The following is an 18,199-nucleotide window of genomic DNA, read 5'->3' on the forward strand; positions in this document are numbered from 1 at the left end:
TTTGTTTTCATTGTAAAAGCATTTTCACATGACAGAACTGCTTATTTAACGATATGTGATATCTTCTGCCTGTGGCCGGACATGACTGCTGTTTAATATTGACCATCACTGTAAGGCAAATTTGGAACAGTGCCAGAAATTTGTAAGCTGACTCTGCACACTGACAGACATCCGTGCACCCTGCTCTGAATGTTCATTGAGTAAAAGTGCATCTCTCACCTCTGTCCGGGGCCCAGGGCCCTGCTGTTGGCTCATAGGGGTTGAAGGACACAGTACTCTCTGGACGGCTCCCAGGCGGCGGGACAGGCTAAAGCACAGGAATGACAGCAGGTTATCATTTCTGCACTGATGCCGTTATTTTCAAATGATCACACGTTAGCTTATGCAGGGGAGACAGGTGACAAGGATTAGGAAGAGGTCAGAAAGGCTTTTCTCATTCTTCAGGCAACTGTTTGGACCTGAGAAGGTTACACAGGTTCACGCCTTACAGCTCACACCCCTGACATGGCCTCAGAGCTGGAAGGAGAGAATCCATTCTGTTCATTCCAGTAGAACTTTCTTCCCAATTAAGTGCCCTTTGGATGTCTGTTTCCCACCTCCCAGAAAGAGGATCTCATACGTTCCCCATGGATTCATTTCTGCCTTGAACTTGCCCTTCCTCATCGAATTTCATGTAGAAGTTATCTAAAAAGCAAAGTCAAGCTGTGTCCATCTGTTTTGCCTTCCATACAGACTTAGGCACAATGCACTGATGCAACAGGGTAGCCCGGGAAATTAGCTGCAAATCCTAAAGAGGAAGGCTGTATTCTGCAGAATCTCCACCTCCACCCCGTGCACCACTGCCATGGATGATAATGATAACGATGGTGGTGGTGGCGGCAGGCATGTGCCGTGCCACAAGAGAAGTTCTCTTTGCTTTCCTGAAAAGAAGGGACTCTTCCTTTTTGACCTGTGGCTGGTCATTGAGGCAGAAACTGAAGGAAGGCCTCACTGGCTCTTACACATAGGGGCTTCTCACTAATTTGATTAACATTGATTTGCCTCGTGAAATAAGTGGAGGGGAATCTCCTAATATTCTGATGGATTTTCCATTGGAAACATTTTTCTCTTTTTCTGACCCATCTTCACCCACAAATTAAAAAAGGTGATGGCCACAACACTTGTCTCACAAGCAAAACACTATTCAACTTTAACCCTCCTCTCCTCCAGTTTTTGTTTATCTTGTGTATCTATTTACCTTATCAGCATCCACATATTGCCATGAAGAAATGAGACAGCACCAGACTTGGGGAGAGTTTAAAGGAACAGAGACATTCAGCTAACATTACACAGCCATGGTCTTGAAGCACACATTAAATTCTCATCTGTCTCACTAACATGACATTTCCATGCATCAAATTTTAACAACGGAGTCACACTGTGTCATTACCAACACAGGGACACATGTCTCAAGATACTTTGACTTCCCAGCTTCATGGTGTTTACCATGAGTTAGAGGCTGGCAATGCCTGCGGAAGAACCAAGGACATCTGGTCTCAGATGTCATGGAGATGTCACTGGATTCATTTTCTTGTGAAAATTTCTGTCCAACACTCCCGTTGGATCATGTAATAGAACTAACCATGACAATAGAGCAGAAGTTATGCAAATGTAGGCATTAAATCAAAGCTCCAGAGCTGGGCCATGCCGGTAATGGATGCTTAGGAGAACGCACAACACAATATGTGAAAAAATGGATGTTGGATGGATAGGTGGGTGAATGTACATACGTACGTATGTATGTATGTATGTATGTATGTATGTATGTATGTATTATGCACAGATGGATAGATAGGTGTGTGGGTGTGTGAATGGATATGTGGATGGATGGGTGAGTGGATAGATGAGTGGATAGTTGGATAGATAGATTTTAAAGCAACCTTTCATAAATGGGAGATGTGAAATGTAAACTTACAGAGTTTAAAATGAGTTTCTCTTAAGTCTTCATACTCAGAAAGGGAAACAGACCCAGGTAAATCTCTCATGACCCTCTTAAACTTTTACATATGACTCCAGTAGTGTTGGGTGTTGCTTGGATTCCCCTAACATTTATACTATCATTGCCCTGCCTAAGGAGAACTCCCTAGCTTATACTTGTAATTCCTACCATATCTGTCCTTCCCAACCTACTTTGCTCTCTTTATAAAAAAACTCCAGCTGCAAACAAATTTTAAAAGTCTTTTCAAGTCAGCACGACTACAATTTTAAGTCTTCTTGATTTTTCTCTGTACATAAGAAGGTTCTGAGATTCCCAAGACAAACTCTGATCCATTATGGAATTAAAGGATGCCCCGAGATGGGGAAAACAGGTCTAACACTTCCTGTGGATAGAAGAGCTCCTGCCTCTGCCACTCAGTGCCTCATCCTAGGGCTGCATGCAGCCTCTCTAGAATATTCTCCAGAGTAAGAGGACTTCAAAAGGCTTGTTATAATAAACCAGCACCCACAATTTTATAATAAAATCTGCTAGGGATATTTTTAAAGCAGAGTTAAGGGTCTTAGAAAATCACTGAAAAAATGGCAGTGTATCAGAAGCAAGTGGGGATCAGTGGCAAGGGACCCTGAACATCCAAGCTGCTGGAGAGATTTCATATCCAGACTAACAGGTGCTATCCCTGTGTCTATCTGTTAGATAAAGGTAAAGACTGGGTATCTCTTTTGGAAAGCAGGACTCCATTTTAAGTGGATGTGGCTCAGGGCTTCATTACCATGCTACCCAACACAAAGCACCCTATGAGAATGAGTGTTCATGATCCAGAAACAGATAGCCCCTAGACCCTTCAAGAGATACACAACTTTTCTCATCTGGATGCCTCAGCCCTCAGCAGGTAACTACCTCCTACTTCATGCACAGGCAGAGATCTATGGGGTCAGGGCAATAATGGCACCCCACTTGGGGCATGTTCTGCAGAAGGGGTGGGTGGCTTTGCACTGAGATAGTTAAAGAGCAGCAGCTGGCTACTTTATGATGTAATGAAGATGCAAGGCTCCACTTCCAGCTTTCCCACATTTCTTGAGAACAGGCCCTTGCTAGGACCATTGTTACCACCAAAAACTCTGGAAGCAAAGCCTCAGTTGAAAGAAGGTATCTTTTTTAATAGCTTCTCTCTCCCTGAACCTGGCGCTTGCTTGTTTGGCTAGACTGCCTCTGCCTCCTCAGCACAGTGATATCAGGCATGTGCCACTGTGCCCAGCTTTTTGCATGGGTGACAGGGACCTGAACTCCGGTGCTCAAGCTTGAACACGTAGAACTTTACCGATTGGGCCATCTCTACCAGCACAGCGTTGCTTTTTAACACACCAACGGGTTATCCTGAGTGATCATTACCGAATTGTGTGGAAATCTCAGCCTGAGGCAGTACTGCCGCCAAGAAGGGCTTCTGCTGATGGAATTATAGTCCCCAGCCAGCTGACTTATGTCATGAGGACTGTCCCCCATGGACCTGACTCAGTCAGTTGAGGGTCCCTAAGTTTAGACTTTCTGAGGAAAGACAAAAAGGGGTAAAGGAAAGCCAACTGACCCCTACCATGGGGCAGCTTTAGCCATGCCACTGAGTTTCCATATGGCTCTAGGCCTTCCCCACTTGACAACCTCCTCGATGGATGCTGCACTTACTTAGCTAGTCTGTGCACCTGTGTAAGGTAAGTCCTTGTAATAAATTTGTATATGTGAGCACCGATATATACATGCTTAAATATACATGCTATACATATATATGGAAGTGTATATATAATACAAACATAATATACAAATATGTACACACAGGCACAGATGTATGGAGGTATATATGAGTGTGTCATACACATGTTTATGTGTGCTCCTGCACATACAGCATCTCTGGCTGATGTGTCTCTGGGGGAACTCAAGAGAGAAAATGTGAGCTGCTAGGATGAAAGATGGTGCTCCTTGCTAGGTCTGTGCAGAGCTGGGGCTGTGAGTTCAAAACAGGCCTTGGACTAGGATGAGTGGAAAGACAGACAGAATGGAAGCACACGAGGAGTCAGGTTGAGGAGGAGGAGGAGGAGGAGGAAGAGGAGGAGGAGGAGGAGGAGACACAGGCTTACTCAGTGTCCCACAGTGTTCTCTGAGGGTTGGTAAGGACGCTGTCACACTCAGGACTATGGTGCCTCTGAGTCTAACACCGAGCCACAGTGCTGTAGCTGCTGGCCTGAGTGGACTTTATAAGAACACCTTTGAGAAGCTCCCTAAACAGGTAAATATTAAGTACCAGCTTGTGAGACACTGTGCTTACCACTGGGCTCTCTGGACATGAGCTTCCCCAGTCACAAAACGGGCCCTCAGCAAGGAGAGCATGTCGGAATCTGAGCAAGCCTCAGGCTGTTGAGATGGAGCAGCTGCAGTATTAACTGTCACTGACCGCACAGGGTACAACACGGCCTCCTTTCTCTTCAGCCGTCATGTTACTCTCTTTTCTGTGTTCTGGTCAGCAGGATTAGGATCAATATAGAGAATAATTACTGAGTAAAATTTCTGGGCATTTATGCCTTTTGTTTTAATAAGTACTTTGAAGATTCAACTGTGTGTGGCCATGCTTAGTCATGTGCCCACATGCTTGGAAAATATTAATATAAAATGAAAATAACTGTTAATAGAATCAACTTTACCTAAAGAAGATAAAATAGATATGAAAAAAGCAATCTATACATATTATACACATATATATATATGTGTGTATATACATGTATCTGTGCATATACATACATACACACATACAGGTGTGTAGGTATGTGTTGCGTGTGCCCTTGTGTGTAGTTCACTATAAATAAGTTGATACAAAGGTCAGGATGGAACTCTTTGCAATTCTGGGACTTGGGAGGTGGAATTAAGTTCAAAGACAGCCTGGGATACAGAGCAAAATCGTGTCTCACACACAAAAACCAAACCAAAACAAGTGCTGGGACATAGCTCAGTGGTAAAGCACTTGAGTTTGATTCCCAGACCCTGAAAAAACTTCTTACATTTATTTATTTAGTGTGTGCATGAGTCACAGAACACACATGGGGTCAGAGGTCAACTTGCAGGAGTCAGTTCTCTCCTTCTACCATGTGGGTTCCAGGAATCAAACTCAGGCTGTCAGACTTGTTGGCAAGTGCCTTTGGCCCCTGAACCATCTTGCCCACAAGGTCTTCTTTTTATTGTCCCTCAAAATACAGTCATGTAACACAATCCAAAAATCAGCCTGATGTCTCAGGGGCAGAGCACTTCTGAGACCTCAGTCTCCCCCATTGTGAAGAGCTTTGTGTAACAGAGGCTCTAAGGCTGCAACATGTGACTCTGGACACACGAGGCAAGCTGACCATGCAGACCATCTGATGTGAGAATCAACAATTATTGGCTGCACTCACTGAAATGACTGAAGCTATGTGCTGGAGGAGAACAATGCATCACGGTCCGGCTATGCAGCAGTAGCGACAGAGAACCTGCATGCAAAGCATGGAATGCACTGTGCAGGGCCTGCCAGGTTCAGCAGGTGCACTCAAAACTGGGTGTGCAGCGGAGGCATGGAGGCAGAGCTGTGCTGGGTAAGGGGGTAGGGAGCCAAGCGTGGTCTGCGTGCGGGTCTATCCTACCACTTAGTCAGGGACAGCAAGCAGGGGACACTTTAGCACCTTTCTGCCAGGCTTTGGGAAGGAGTAGGATTTGATTCTTGAGATTATTCCACCTGGTGACCAACTCTAGAAACCACAATGGCAGAGAGGAATAGAGTGTTTAGTCTCAGAAAACACACACAAGATATTCTTTGTCATGACGAGCTACCCGACATGCTGGCTGGCCTTGTTTCTGCGGGTTCATTGCCCACCCCCTTCACTGGCCCCAGGGAGGTTTCCTGCATGCAAGTCTGGATCATTTGAGATGCTTCCAGAAGAGTCTACCTTTCGGGCAGAGATGTCTAGAATATTCAGTAAATATTTTCCACCGAAGTCTACAAAATTAAAGGTGCTACATGAAGCCACCATGTTGTCTGTGGAAATCTTGCGTCTCAGGCTCCATGAGAGACTCTAGTTACTGACTGCTCAGTGGTGTCTCTGTTCAGTGGCACTGGTTGCAATTATGACACTGTCATCTGTAAGTCCTGAGACATATGCAGCCTTCAGGCCACAAGTTGCACATGCCTGAGAGGGACAGCAGATCTGTTTCAAGGACACGGAATGATAAACACCAGGTCCATGAGAAACATGAGGACCCCATGTAAGTGAGGACCTGAGGCACTGTGTTCACTGTGTTTCAAAGGACCCTCAAGTTTACTGGTGTTTTAGCCAATTCAAGATCTCTCAGTTTGGTAACAAGTGCTAACCCTGGAATCAACAGTATCAGTCCTGAGTGGCCACCTGTCCCCGCTAGAGGCAGAAGATTTTGTTTTTTAGGAGTTAGCAGGACAGAAGTCAGGAATTATTCCCCAATGGTGCTAATGGGCTGGGACGTCCATGCTGAAGTCACCAAGACATGAGAAGACCATCTCCTGCTGAGTAACAACCTAAGTGCCAACTCTGACATCCTGAATTGAGAGGGGACTTCAGATTCTTCTCTCTTTGTGGGCATAATGTTGAAAGGATAATTTAACACAGGGATGTCTGGGATACAGTCTTATCTAGTGACACAGAGTGGGATGTAGGCTCTGGCCAAGACTACCAGACACGTTCCTTCTCTGCATCGTCCTCTTGAGTTCTTATCAAGAATACCCCCCCTTCCCCTAATCATCAATCAAGCCAATTTACCCAGGAGGTCAAGTCCCTAGAAATTCTGTGTCAATTGGTTTGGCCAAGGTAGTTGGGTGGCTAAACTCAAGGAGACACCCATCTGCCGGCCATGTCCTAATGATATGCATGTAGTCAGGCCTGTGGATGGCACACACATTGTTCACACAGACAGTGCAAGGCTGTACTTGAACAATATACCCCCTTTCTCTACATCTGACAGGAGGCCTTTCTGATCTAACTGTGGGTTTCCTCTTCAGTCTGTATACTTCTAGAGGATGAAGAGAAAATAAGCCAGCCAAGAAACTATGAATAGCTTAGCAATGGTCACAGGCAGGTGCCTTCCCAGACTCGCTGGAGTTCCCAGGTCTTCAGGGCTGTGCTTGAAGTCTAGAATCTGTGCTAACTACAACCTGACTCCCCATGTACTCAGACACAACTGCTTCCCCAGCAGAGGCACCTACAGTAATACTCACCACAGGGTGGGCATTTGAACTCTGTGGGTGACCTGCAAGAGGAATATGCCATGGTTACAGTTAGACAATTACTGCTGTGTTTGTGTGAACCACCTACTTGTTAGATCAATCAATATGACTGGAACATACTGAGCAGACTGTAAAGTTTCTGCATCAATACTTTCCTATTTTACTGGATTTTTCACACATTCAATTAAGTGAAAAAATTTTGGGGGGACAGAGTCTCATTATATAGACCAGGCTGGCCTTGAACTCACACAGATTGCCTGCTTCTGCCTCCTTAACGCTCAGATTAAAGGTGTGTGGTATCATCCCTGGCAACACATGCAACTGAAATCCACAGTTTTCTTTAAAAGTTATAGTGATTGATTATCTTTCAACTAATGCTTCCTAGAATTGGAGTGACATCAAGTTTAGTCACATGGTAAATTCAAAGCCTCATCCTGCTTGAATTTGGAATAGACAAATCTGACACCAGGCTGATGGTGACCAATGTCTCTCAAGCTAGACCCTCTGTGTCCCAGTCACTCACCCATCTGTTCGCCAATCTTTTGACACGGTACGGTGAGGACTCTTAACAGCCCGTCCGGCTTGTAAGAGTAATGTTCCACTAGCTGCAAGAGAAGCAAGGAAGCCAGTGGTTAGTAGGAGACAAATGGAGACAGTGACAGAGTCACTCACAGACTTCAAAGCCCTCAGAACCCAGCTAGTCTCTTCCACAGGCACTTGGGGAATGGGCCGCGGATGTCCTTGGGTAGAGCCAACAAACGTTTTAGCCTTGAAGCAGTGGGTCACATCCATAATCAAGAACGGAGAGTGGATGAATGCATGCTTGCTTACTGCTTGCCAACATTCTCCACTCTTACACAGAGCAGGACCCCAACCCAGGGAATAGTGCCCCCCACCACAGCCTGGGGCCTCCCACATCAGTTAATGTAATCAAAACAATCCCCACTGACATGCTCATGCTCTAATCCAACCTACACAATCCTTCACGGACACTCTCTTCTCAGGTGATTCAGAGTGTGCCAAATTGACCGTTAAAACTAACCATCACATAGCCAGATGATGATACATTAGAGATTGGGAGTCTCCATACCGTCTCCATCATCTAGTCCTTTATTGGCTCGTTTGTTTGTTTGTTTGCTGAGATAGGATTTTGCCATACAGCCCAGGCTGGCCTTGAATTTACTATGTACCTGAGGCTGGCCTTCAACTTTTGTTCCTTCTGCCTCCACAGTTAACACAGCTGTGATGTCACATTAAGGAAGCAAAATGTGCTTAGTAGCAACTGTGGAGAGCTGGGTGAACAATGTTGTGGTGCTTCTGCATGCTTGAGTTGCCTCTAGGTTTACAGACAACTAGGCTGAGAATGAACCCTTTGCAGAGCAGGCCTGCAAAGTTTCTGGACACGCAGCTGCCTGGAGCCTAGGAAGAGTAGATTTGCTTCCTAAGCAGTTTTAACTTCGCACAGGGGCTCTGCTACGAGGGTGATGTCACATAGTTTATCCACCCTGATGTCACCTGGCATTTCACAGTTCCAGAAACAGCTGGGTCACAGCCCCTAGGTTCTTTTTTTGGTCATCTATGATCATGTACGTGTGTGTGTGTGTGTGTGTGTGTGTGTGTGTGTGTGTGTGTGTGTGTGTTATCCCATGCTATTCCAGTCCCGGATGGCAGGACTTCCTGTTAAATTCCAAACACTGCCCTGAAGCACATGATCTCAGGGCACCAAGAACTTAATAGCTCGAGCCAGGTGATGGAACTTCTGCAGCCTCACTGACTTGATGGTGGCCTCTGTGTCAAGATTTCTCAAACAAGTCATCTAGAAATCAGAGTAAGTTGATGGGGTATATGGGACAGATAGCCTTATCCCTCCTCTTGTTTCTAAAAGTTTTGGAACTAGTAGCCCCATGGGCCTGCATTGTGCCCTTCAGAGGGGAGAGAGAGGAGAGTGAGAGACAGAGAGATAGAGATACACACAGACACAGACACAGACACAGACACACACAGACACACAGACACACACACCTGCCAGAGGGTGTCGAACTTCTTCCCCTCAGGGATGGAGAGCTTCCCCGTCTTGTCCCTGTCGATCCGGTAGTGCAGCACCTTCCCCTCATGCAGCAGGCACAAAGCGTAGGAGCCATTGTTGTCTCTGGCCCTGATCCTGGAGAGAGAACACACTGCATCACCCCCTACTCTGACATTCTGACCTGGAAACAGGAACCTAGCCACAGCGGGCAGCAGGTGCTCACCAGAACCAGCAAGTGGGTACATGCTTGGCAGGCAGCACCCAGACCTCGAGGTCACAGGAAGGCTCAGTATCAAAGCCAGTGAGCCGTCAAAAAAGGAAATGCCGAGAGGTGGAGGTGGACCATGGCACAGATCCAGCAGGGCTGCGGAGTTCCGGAGATCAGTAAGAGAGCTGGGATCGGTGCTCAGGCACAGGCTTTAGGTATCTCTGAAGCCCCTAGATTCACCTCCACTTTTTAACCACAGGCGCAGGTGTGGTGCAGATGGGGAATCCAGGGGGCATTTTCACAGAACCTTCTGGAGCACACATGAAAGACTACGAATGCTTCTACTCCCCCAAGGCCTTCTTCACTCTCTTACCCTCTTCCCAGTGCCAGGGCCATGTTTAAAACACTATTTGATATTATCAGGTGGCATCGACATCCCGTGCCTGAGAAGGGAATGGTAGCCACATGAGATGAGCCAACAGAGACAGCCTGAAGTCCAGCAGGCATCTGAAGATGAACTGAGGACTCCATTTTCACTGGTATCATGAGCTACATGTAACATTCCAGGCCCCCATGCTGGGTGACAACACACAGGCGCATCCTTAAAACTGAGTCACATGAACAGGGCAGTCCTGGCATTGTAGGAGGAAGAGGTACTTCAAAAACTTAGGCCCCAGAGAGGGTGTGTTCCAGGCTGACACAGCACCAAGAGATGTGACTCTTCCAGTTCAGAGTCTCGTTTCTCTCCAGTTATGCCATCCCCCCACCCTTTCCATCAAATCACGACTTCTATCATGAGATCTGGGGAAGAGTGAGTCCCTGGAACACCTCTGTGGCCTCTGTGTTGCTAAAACAAGGAAGATGAGGTTTCAGAACATTCAGTAACACCTTCATGCATTGAACTTGGGAAGAGCTCAGTCAGGTCCCAGCTGCCAGGAGAAGGGTGTCTGCAAACTAGGGCAGTTCACACTGCTTTCTCTGGGTACAAGATGTTGAGGCCGCAGCCACAGTTGAGGCTGAGCTGGGCCTTGGAACCCGGATGTGACCACACTTCCCTTTCTCCTGCCATACAGTCTGTCTCTTGAAAGTGGTGGGGAGGTTGCAACTTTAAAAATTATTTCCTTTTGAAATGGCGTTTGGTTGGCACAGTGGCCAGGGCTCCCTCCAATCCCCTGCCTGAAGCTCAGGGCAGCTGGCAAGATACACAAGATACAGCTGGTGGAAGATACGCAGCCAAACCCTTCTTGGCCCTTGCAAGCAGCTATTCTGAAATTTCGCCACTATGGAAACAGCCCCTCCCCGCTACAGTGAGTCACCAAGCACCCCGAGATGCCAACTCCTTTCAGATGGTCATGGGGCTGATTAAAGCCTTGTTGGTTATTGGGTAATGCCTAGCCATGCAATAAAACACCATATATGGACAGAGAACTGAGCCTGTTTTCTAGGGAAGCCATGCACAATGTGTGCTGGCTCTATTTCATAGACGCCAGTGGCTTGCAGAAAGGATAATGTGTGTACAAGCACACATGTAAGGGGCTGGGCATGTGGCTCAGGGGGTAGAGCACTTGGACACAGCCACACGTGTCTGTAAGCCCAGTGTTGGAGGGTGGAGATAGGCAGACCCAGGGAGCTTTCAGGCTGACCAGCTCAGGTGAAGCTACAAGCTTCAGGTCCAGTGAGAGAGGCTGCCTCAAAGGACTAAGGCAGAAAATCTTCCTTTGGCATCTGCACTTACATGCCATGCACACCCACACACATAAATAGGCATAGAACACAGTGATTGATGGCAAGGGAGAGAGAGAGAGAGAGAGAGAGAGAGAGAGAGAGAGAGAGAGAGAGAGAGAAGAAAGGACAAAGGAGGAGGGGCAGGGGGAGGAGGAAGAGACGAGATGTATACCTATCATTCCACCAACAGGAAGCAGAGGCTGGAGGGTCAGTAGCTCAAGGCCATCCTCCATTACATAGTGAGTTGGAGGCTAGCCTGGTGTATAGGAGACACTGTCTCAAGGAAAACAAACCAAAACAAGAAGCACCCGGGTGTCAGCACATGAAGAATTTGTGCATTTGCCTAGAAAAGTTGGTTTGGGAGAGAAATGACCAGAAGACACATCTCAGTGCCATTCTCTGTTCTGAGAGTCCTTTATGCCTGAGATCCCAGGGTCAGAGAAATGAAAGATGGGGCCTGAATTCCAATTTCTAAATCCATGTTCAACTTGCTAACTAATCCATCTTGCTTCAGGCCTTGGTTGGTTTTCTCTAGCTAAACTTGACAAGAAAGCTCCAGGCTATGTGGTGCTCACCTCTCTCATAGGAGGGTCCACAGGGACCAGGAATTTAGGGCTAGCCTGGGCAACATAAGAATGTTTCTCTTTTAAAAACAAACCCAATACAGCAGACCACAGGTACCACCATGAGGCAGATGTCCAGAGAGACGGTGTGACTGACCCCGGGACCAATCTGGGGAATCCAAATTAAGCTCACAGTGGAAACGCCATGACACTGTGGTCCCTGGCAGACGTCTACACAATGAGTAATCCAAGTGTTGCTGAGATGGATCAACACTTGCCCTCCCATGCTGCCATCGGGAGCACACATCAGCCCCATCACTTGGAAAACCACCGGGGAGGGGCTCCTGTCACTACTCATGCCATAGGGTCAACAGTTCCACGTCTGGGTGTTAGAAACAGGGTCAGCAGAGTGAAAAATCAATGGAGCAAGCTAAGCCCTGTTCCCACATCCTTCCTTTTCCCCCTGGAGATGTTTATCTCATTGTCCTTCTAAGGCTAAGGAGCCCTTTTAATCTCTAAAATTTGCATCTCATACTCAGTCCAATTTTATTATCCTTTAAATACTCTTCCACTTCGTACTTTCCACCTTGGACTGGCAAGTCTAAATGCTGTGGATCTAACTGTGATAGCGACTACTCATTTTTCATGAGCTTCCTCCTTGCCATGGCTGCTCAGGGTATTTTGCATAATTAGACTCTTCAATAGATTTCACAGAGTTTAGGCAAACACTGGCTAGGAGTCTTGTAGAAAAGAAAAAAAACATTTTAAGGTACAGGAAAACATCTACAGAGAATTTGAGCTTACAACCTCCTTTGTACCTGTTTGGAGGAAAAACCATAAAATATCTCATGAACCTAAGGAAAGTTATTGCAAGCTCACTGAGGTAACAGGCCCCACATCTTCATTTTTTTAAATGCACTCAAGAAAGTAAGAAAAAAATGTAGTGGATCCATTATTATATTTCCTAAACCCTTTTTTTTCCTGTTGAAATGTGCATGGCCCCTGTTCTGTGATGAGACAGGTACTACAAGATTTAGATCAACAAGGTTATGAAAGTACTATAATAAAAGGATCCTTTGCTAAAACAAACATGTGCACTTGCACCCCAGAAGGTGTGTTGGAAGGACAGACTGGCTTTGTCTGTGCTTGTCAGAAACTGCACACAATCCCAATGTTCACAGCCACTGAATACATTGTCACATCCTACAACAAATCCATTCATACAGTAGAATGGGCTGGAACAACAGAGTGGGTGAGTGGCAGCTACCCAGGGCACTAAGTGTCACAAACAGGAAATGCACTGGAGCCGGAGAAAAGCTCCATTGCTGAAGCACCTGCACACAACCTGAGTTCCGATCCCCAGGATTCACATTTCCTGTGTGGTGGTGGGTGTCTGCAGTTCTAGTGCTGAGGGGATGGAGACAGGAGGATCCTAGGAGCTCGTAGGCTACCCAGCCTGTTTGAACTGGTGAGCTCCAGGTTCAGGGAGGGGCCCTGTCTCAAAAGACTAGAAGGAGAGTGACTGAGGAAGACACCCAACACCAGCTTCTGACCTCCACAAATGCCCCCACATGCACATGTCCATCATCATGTACACATGTGCATAAACCCCATCCCAACCACATACGAGTAAGCATACTCCTTGATTCCACATACACGAAGTCCCAGGAGGGCAAAAGCAAAAGATTGTGTTTAGCGATGTACATCTTGGTGGTGAAACTGAAAAAAAAAAGAAAGAAAGAAAAAGAAAAGAAAAAGAAAAGGCGACATAAAATGTAAATACTAGGAGCGCATCCCCTTGATGGATGGGTAGGGGTTGGGGGAGGGGCTTCTGCAGCTTGGGTTGTACTTCACTTCTTGACTCAGGTGGTGTTTGCTTGGTGTTTATTCATTAAACTGTCCCTGTCTGGCTCTGCTGAATTTAGTATCTCACTGTAAAGACAGCAGAGAAGACACAGGAGGAAACGGAGACGGCCCCTTGGTTTTGGACAAGTCTTTCTGCTAAGACCCCTCTTCTTGGAGGGTCCCCAAGGGGACTGTGTATAAGTGACTCTCTGTCTTGGAGGCCAAGCTCCCCTCGGGCAACAGGTAGCTGACAGCTGTGGTTACCGCCTGGACCCTGGGCCCGAGCAGTGCCCGTGGTAGCTGGGAGGAAATGAAGGCAGGGACGGGAAACCCACAGGCTCAGCATCTGTAAGTGACAAAGACCAGAAGGGCTGGCCTCGCCAATCGCCCAGCAACTTGAGGTATCTGCAGGCTACAGGCAGATCCTGACTCGGATTATTTTTAACTCAACATAGGAGAACTAGTTAGGAAGCTGCCGCCTGGCTTCTGCCTGGGCTGTCCTCTGTTTCTAAAAACCTGGCAGGTGTCGTGGGCTGTCCTCTGTTTCTAAAAACCTGGCAGGTGTCGTGGGTGACACCCTGGCCCGAGTCTATGGACAGAGCCCCAAGGTTAATCTTTGGGTTCTACTGGCCCTAGACTATTCATTGACCAATTGATTAACTCTCTCTCCTCTCTCTCCTCTCTCTCTCTCTCTCTCTCCTCTCTCTCCTCTCTCTCTCTCTCTCTCTCTCTCTCTCTCTCTCTCTCTCTGTGTGTGTGTGTGTGTGTGTGTGTGTGGTATGCAGGCGTGTACATGGATGTGCATGCTGAAGACAGAGGCTGACATTGGCGTGGTCCTTTATTGCTCTCAACCTTACTTTTTCAGATGGGGTCTCTAACTGAACATGGTCAGCAAGCTCTCGAGATTCTCCTACCCTGTCTCAGTGTTAGGATGACAAGCATGTATGTGGGTTCTGGGGACTGAACACAGTCCTCAAGCTTGCAAGAAAACCACCACACTGACTTTGCTACCTCCCTAGCTCAACATTTGATTATTTCCACCCAACGTTTTCCATGCAATAAGTAAGTGAACAGACCTTTAGTTTGCCCTTATGAAATGCCAGTCTTAGGGTGATGCCCTGAGGATTATGCTGGGATGTTGTGCTAACTGTTTTTACAAGAGTCCTTGTTCTTCCTTGGCATGCTCCTCCAGAGGCTGGTTCTTGGTTAAACAGATCTTGTACCAGCCCCTCACAGAGCTGAGAGAGAAGGTGTTACTTTTGCCAGAAGGGCTTGACCCTCTTCTCCACCCTCCTGTGCCCTCCAGGGTTAGAGAATGTGTGGGTGGTGGTGAGGCCAGGCACTGAGCTGAGGGCCTGGGAGATGATGAGACCCTGTAGGCTGCCTCCCTGAGACTCTAGGGATATAGTCTGCATCATCGGCTATAAACAGAACAGAGCAGCAGATACACCCTAGCCCACAGACCATTCAGTCTCTGTTGCTGTTGTCCAGGGGAATCTGTGGTGGGACATCCCAGTCAGAGGGAGGAAGGATGTCTGCATGGGCAGTGGGGGAGGGGATGGGAAGGGAGGGAAGAGGAGGGAGAGGAAAGAGAGGAGGGAAGGGGAGGGAGGGGAGAGAAGAGAGGAGAGGGGAGAGGAGGGGAAGGAAAGGAGGGAGAGGAGAGGGAAAGGAGAGGAGAGGAGGGGAGAGGAGGGGATGGGAGTGGAGGGGAGGGGAGGGGGAGAGGAAGGACTATTAGGTGGGAGAAAGCTCACTCAGAGCTAAGAATGCACAGTGGCTTTTCCCAGAGGCCTAAGGAAAGAGGGAGACAGCAGGGATCCAGGAGTAATTGACACTCTGCACAGAAACATGTGTTTGCCAACACCTTGAATAGTAACACATAGGCACCCTGGTGTCCTCTGTGCAGACCCTGAAAGCAAGATCAGTTCCTAAAGCAAACAGGATCTGGGGCATGCCAAGCATGTGTTCTCCACAGTGCATCTTGTAAAACATTTTTTTCTCCAATGTCTCTCCCTGTGTGGTGGAGGTGGTGCACTGAGTAAAACGCTTGCCTTGAACCATGATGACCCAAGCTCAATCCTCAGAATCCCTACTGAAACAAGCAACAGCCACGCGTAATGATTTGTGCTTGTAATCCCTGTACTGGGAGGCCAGAGACAGTCTCTGGGACTTGCTGGGTCGCTGGACCAGCATAATCAGCAAGCTCCAGGTCCGAGTGAGAGACCCTGTGTCAACAACTAGGTGGACAGCTCCTGAGGAATAACTCCTGAGGTTGACCTCTGACCTTTACACACAGTCACCAAGTACTTCCCTCTTTTGGGCTCTCTGCTCCAGTACCTGAAGGTAGAGTTTCTTTTGGGGGCTTCCCTTCCAGCTTCCCAGGGCCTCTGAGCAGCAGCACTGAACTGATACTGACATCAGTCCGCAGCTGTCTTTGAACTCTTCCTTCAGAGAGGCTGGGACGCTTTTTTGCTGACCCTACTGGCAAAGCCACACAGATCAAATGAATGACCTGCTTTGATCAAGCACGGCAGTGTGGGAAGACTGATTGAACTTGGCTTTCACTGTGGCATGGGAGGCTCACAACAGCCTCTGTTTCACTCATTAATGAACAAAGAGAAGGGTTTCTTTGATGCCCACAATATAATTTGGAAACGCATGTGTAGAACACAAAGTGAGCTGAAACTTAAGGAGCGACATCACTTGGCAAATAAAAACAAAAGCATGAGCTTGGGGCTGGGGAAAGTGGTTCCGTCAGTAAAATGCTTGCCTAGCAAGCAGGAGGAACTGAGTGCAATCCCCAAAGCTCACATAAAAAGCTGACAGTGGGGGCACATCCTTTTAATCCCAGCACTGGGGAGGTGGAGAGAGGCAGATCCCTGAGACTTGCTGGCCAGACAACCCAGTCTAATTGATGAACTCCAGGTCCTAGGGGATGACTCCTGAGAAATGACATGTAAGGTTGACCTCTGGCCTCTGTACGTATGCACTTACAAGTGCACCTGCACGCATGTCCATGTTCTCTCTCTCTCCTCTCCTCTCTCTCTCTCTCTCTCTCTCTCTCTCTCACACACACACACACACACACACACACACACACACACACACACACACAGACACACACACACACACACACGAGCCGGCTTAAGACAAGTGTAGCATGAATCTTAACAGGTCTTATTAATAAAAACAAATCTGTGCTGGGTATTGGGGTGAATGCTGGAAGATCAGAGAGGCAGAACAAGCCACAGCCACCTCATCTTGCCAGTTCCTCAGCTGATCCTGTTTCCTCAGACTGGAAGTCTCTCAGTCCTCATCCAGAATGAATCTCAGCTGAACTGCTGCTCAAAACCTAAAATCTTAACTAGCCAAAAGCTTCTAGTTTCTGGTCTTCACGCCTTATATACCTTTCTGCTTTCTGCCATCACTCCCTGGGATTATAGTCTCACTTTCTGGGATTAAAGGCATGAGTTACCATGCTTGGCTATATCCTTGAACACACAGAGATCCAGGTAGATCTCTGCCTCTGGAATGCTAGGATTAAAGGCATGTGCTACCACTGCCTATCCTCTATGTTTAATATTGTGACTGTTCTGTTCTCTGACCCCAGATAAGTTTATTAGCATGCACAATATTTTGGGGAATACAATACTACCACAGACAAGCACTACTACCAGCACTGCAGTGGGCAGGAGCTGACTTTCAGGCCAGCAGCAACTTCTTGACTCCCAGAGGAAAGCATTCCCAGTGCAGGACACTCGGCCTCCCCCAGATGAGTATCAACCAGTCATGAGCTCAAAAAGACCACCCCAATGTAAGAAAGCATGAGCTATGAGAAAAGAGACATCAAATAAGAGAGACAAGGGGAAAAATGGGGGATTACATACCCAGACATGCTCAGTATTATTAAAACCACAAGGCATAGAATATAAACTAGCTATTTATAGAACATTTATGGAATTATAAAAATTATCAAGCAACAAGATGCTCCTAAAAATGTCAAGATACAATTTTGGGAAAAAATAAAACCTCTACTCCAAACATAATTTATAGACATTGAAAAAATGTAATGTGTGAGTAAAACATCAGGTTGGACAGTGATCAGCCAAAGTCAGTGTATGAGAAGAACCACGGTGACCGAACCCATGCGGCATTGAAGGAGAGGTAGTGGACATGGAGCTGGCTGGAGAGGATACCGTAAGGAGGCCCAGCATGCTTCCTCTGAAGGGAGAACCGGTTTGTGAATGGAGGGGGGCAGCATATGGGTAAGGGGAAAGTAGGCACTGTTGACTGGAAAGGTCCACGGATGTAGGAAGACAGGCACACCACACCACACTAGCTTAGCTCTGAACACTTGACCAGTTCATCTCAACAAGTCAGGGTGGAACAGGACAGCAGACATCTACAGGGACTTCTCACCACAGCTCCCAGCAGATGCCCAACACTAGAGGGTGTCAAGCACAGCTTCTCTTGGGCATCATTACTCTTCCTCTTGAGCCATTACTAAGTAAAATAAGGGCTTTAACACAGTTGCCACAGCATGGCAGGAACCAATAACCAGGATGGCTGTGGTGTCACTGGTGGGTGG

The 18,199-nt window shown here is 47.2% G+C and overlaps 1 protein-coding gene across 3 annotated transcripts in view; it reads right to left on the reverse strand.

Annotated features, from left to right (window-relative positions):
* The window catches only part of Syk (spleen associated tyrosine kinase), a 76,045-nt gene that overhangs the window by 16,791 nt on the left and 41,055 nt on the right, over positions 1-18,199 (reverse strand). For 2 of the 3 annotated variants that reach the window (XM_059262940.1, XM_059262939.1), the window contains exons 4-8: positions 9,264-9,402; positions 7,765-7,846; positions 7,233-7,264; positions 5,671-5,736; positions 220-307 (exon numbers count right to left, since the gene is read on the reverse strand). In XM_059262940.1, the coding sequence (XP_059118923.1) occupies positions 220-307; positions 5,671-5,736; positions 7,233-7,264; positions 7,765-7,846; positions 9,264-9,402 (407 nt within the window). The remainder of the gene's footprint in view (positions 1-219; positions 308-5,670; positions 5,737-7,232; positions 7,265-7,764; positions 7,847-9,263; positions 9,403-18,199) is intronic. The other variant, XM_059262941.1, reaches the window with a different exon arrangement.

This window comes from Peromyscus eremicus, chromosome 5 (genome assembly GCF_949786415.1).
Source record: "Peromyscus eremicus chromosome 5, PerEre_H2_v1, whole genome shotgun sequence".
NCBI lineage: Eukaryota > Metazoa > Chordata > Mammalia > Rodentia > Cricetidae > Peromyscus > Peromyscus eremicus.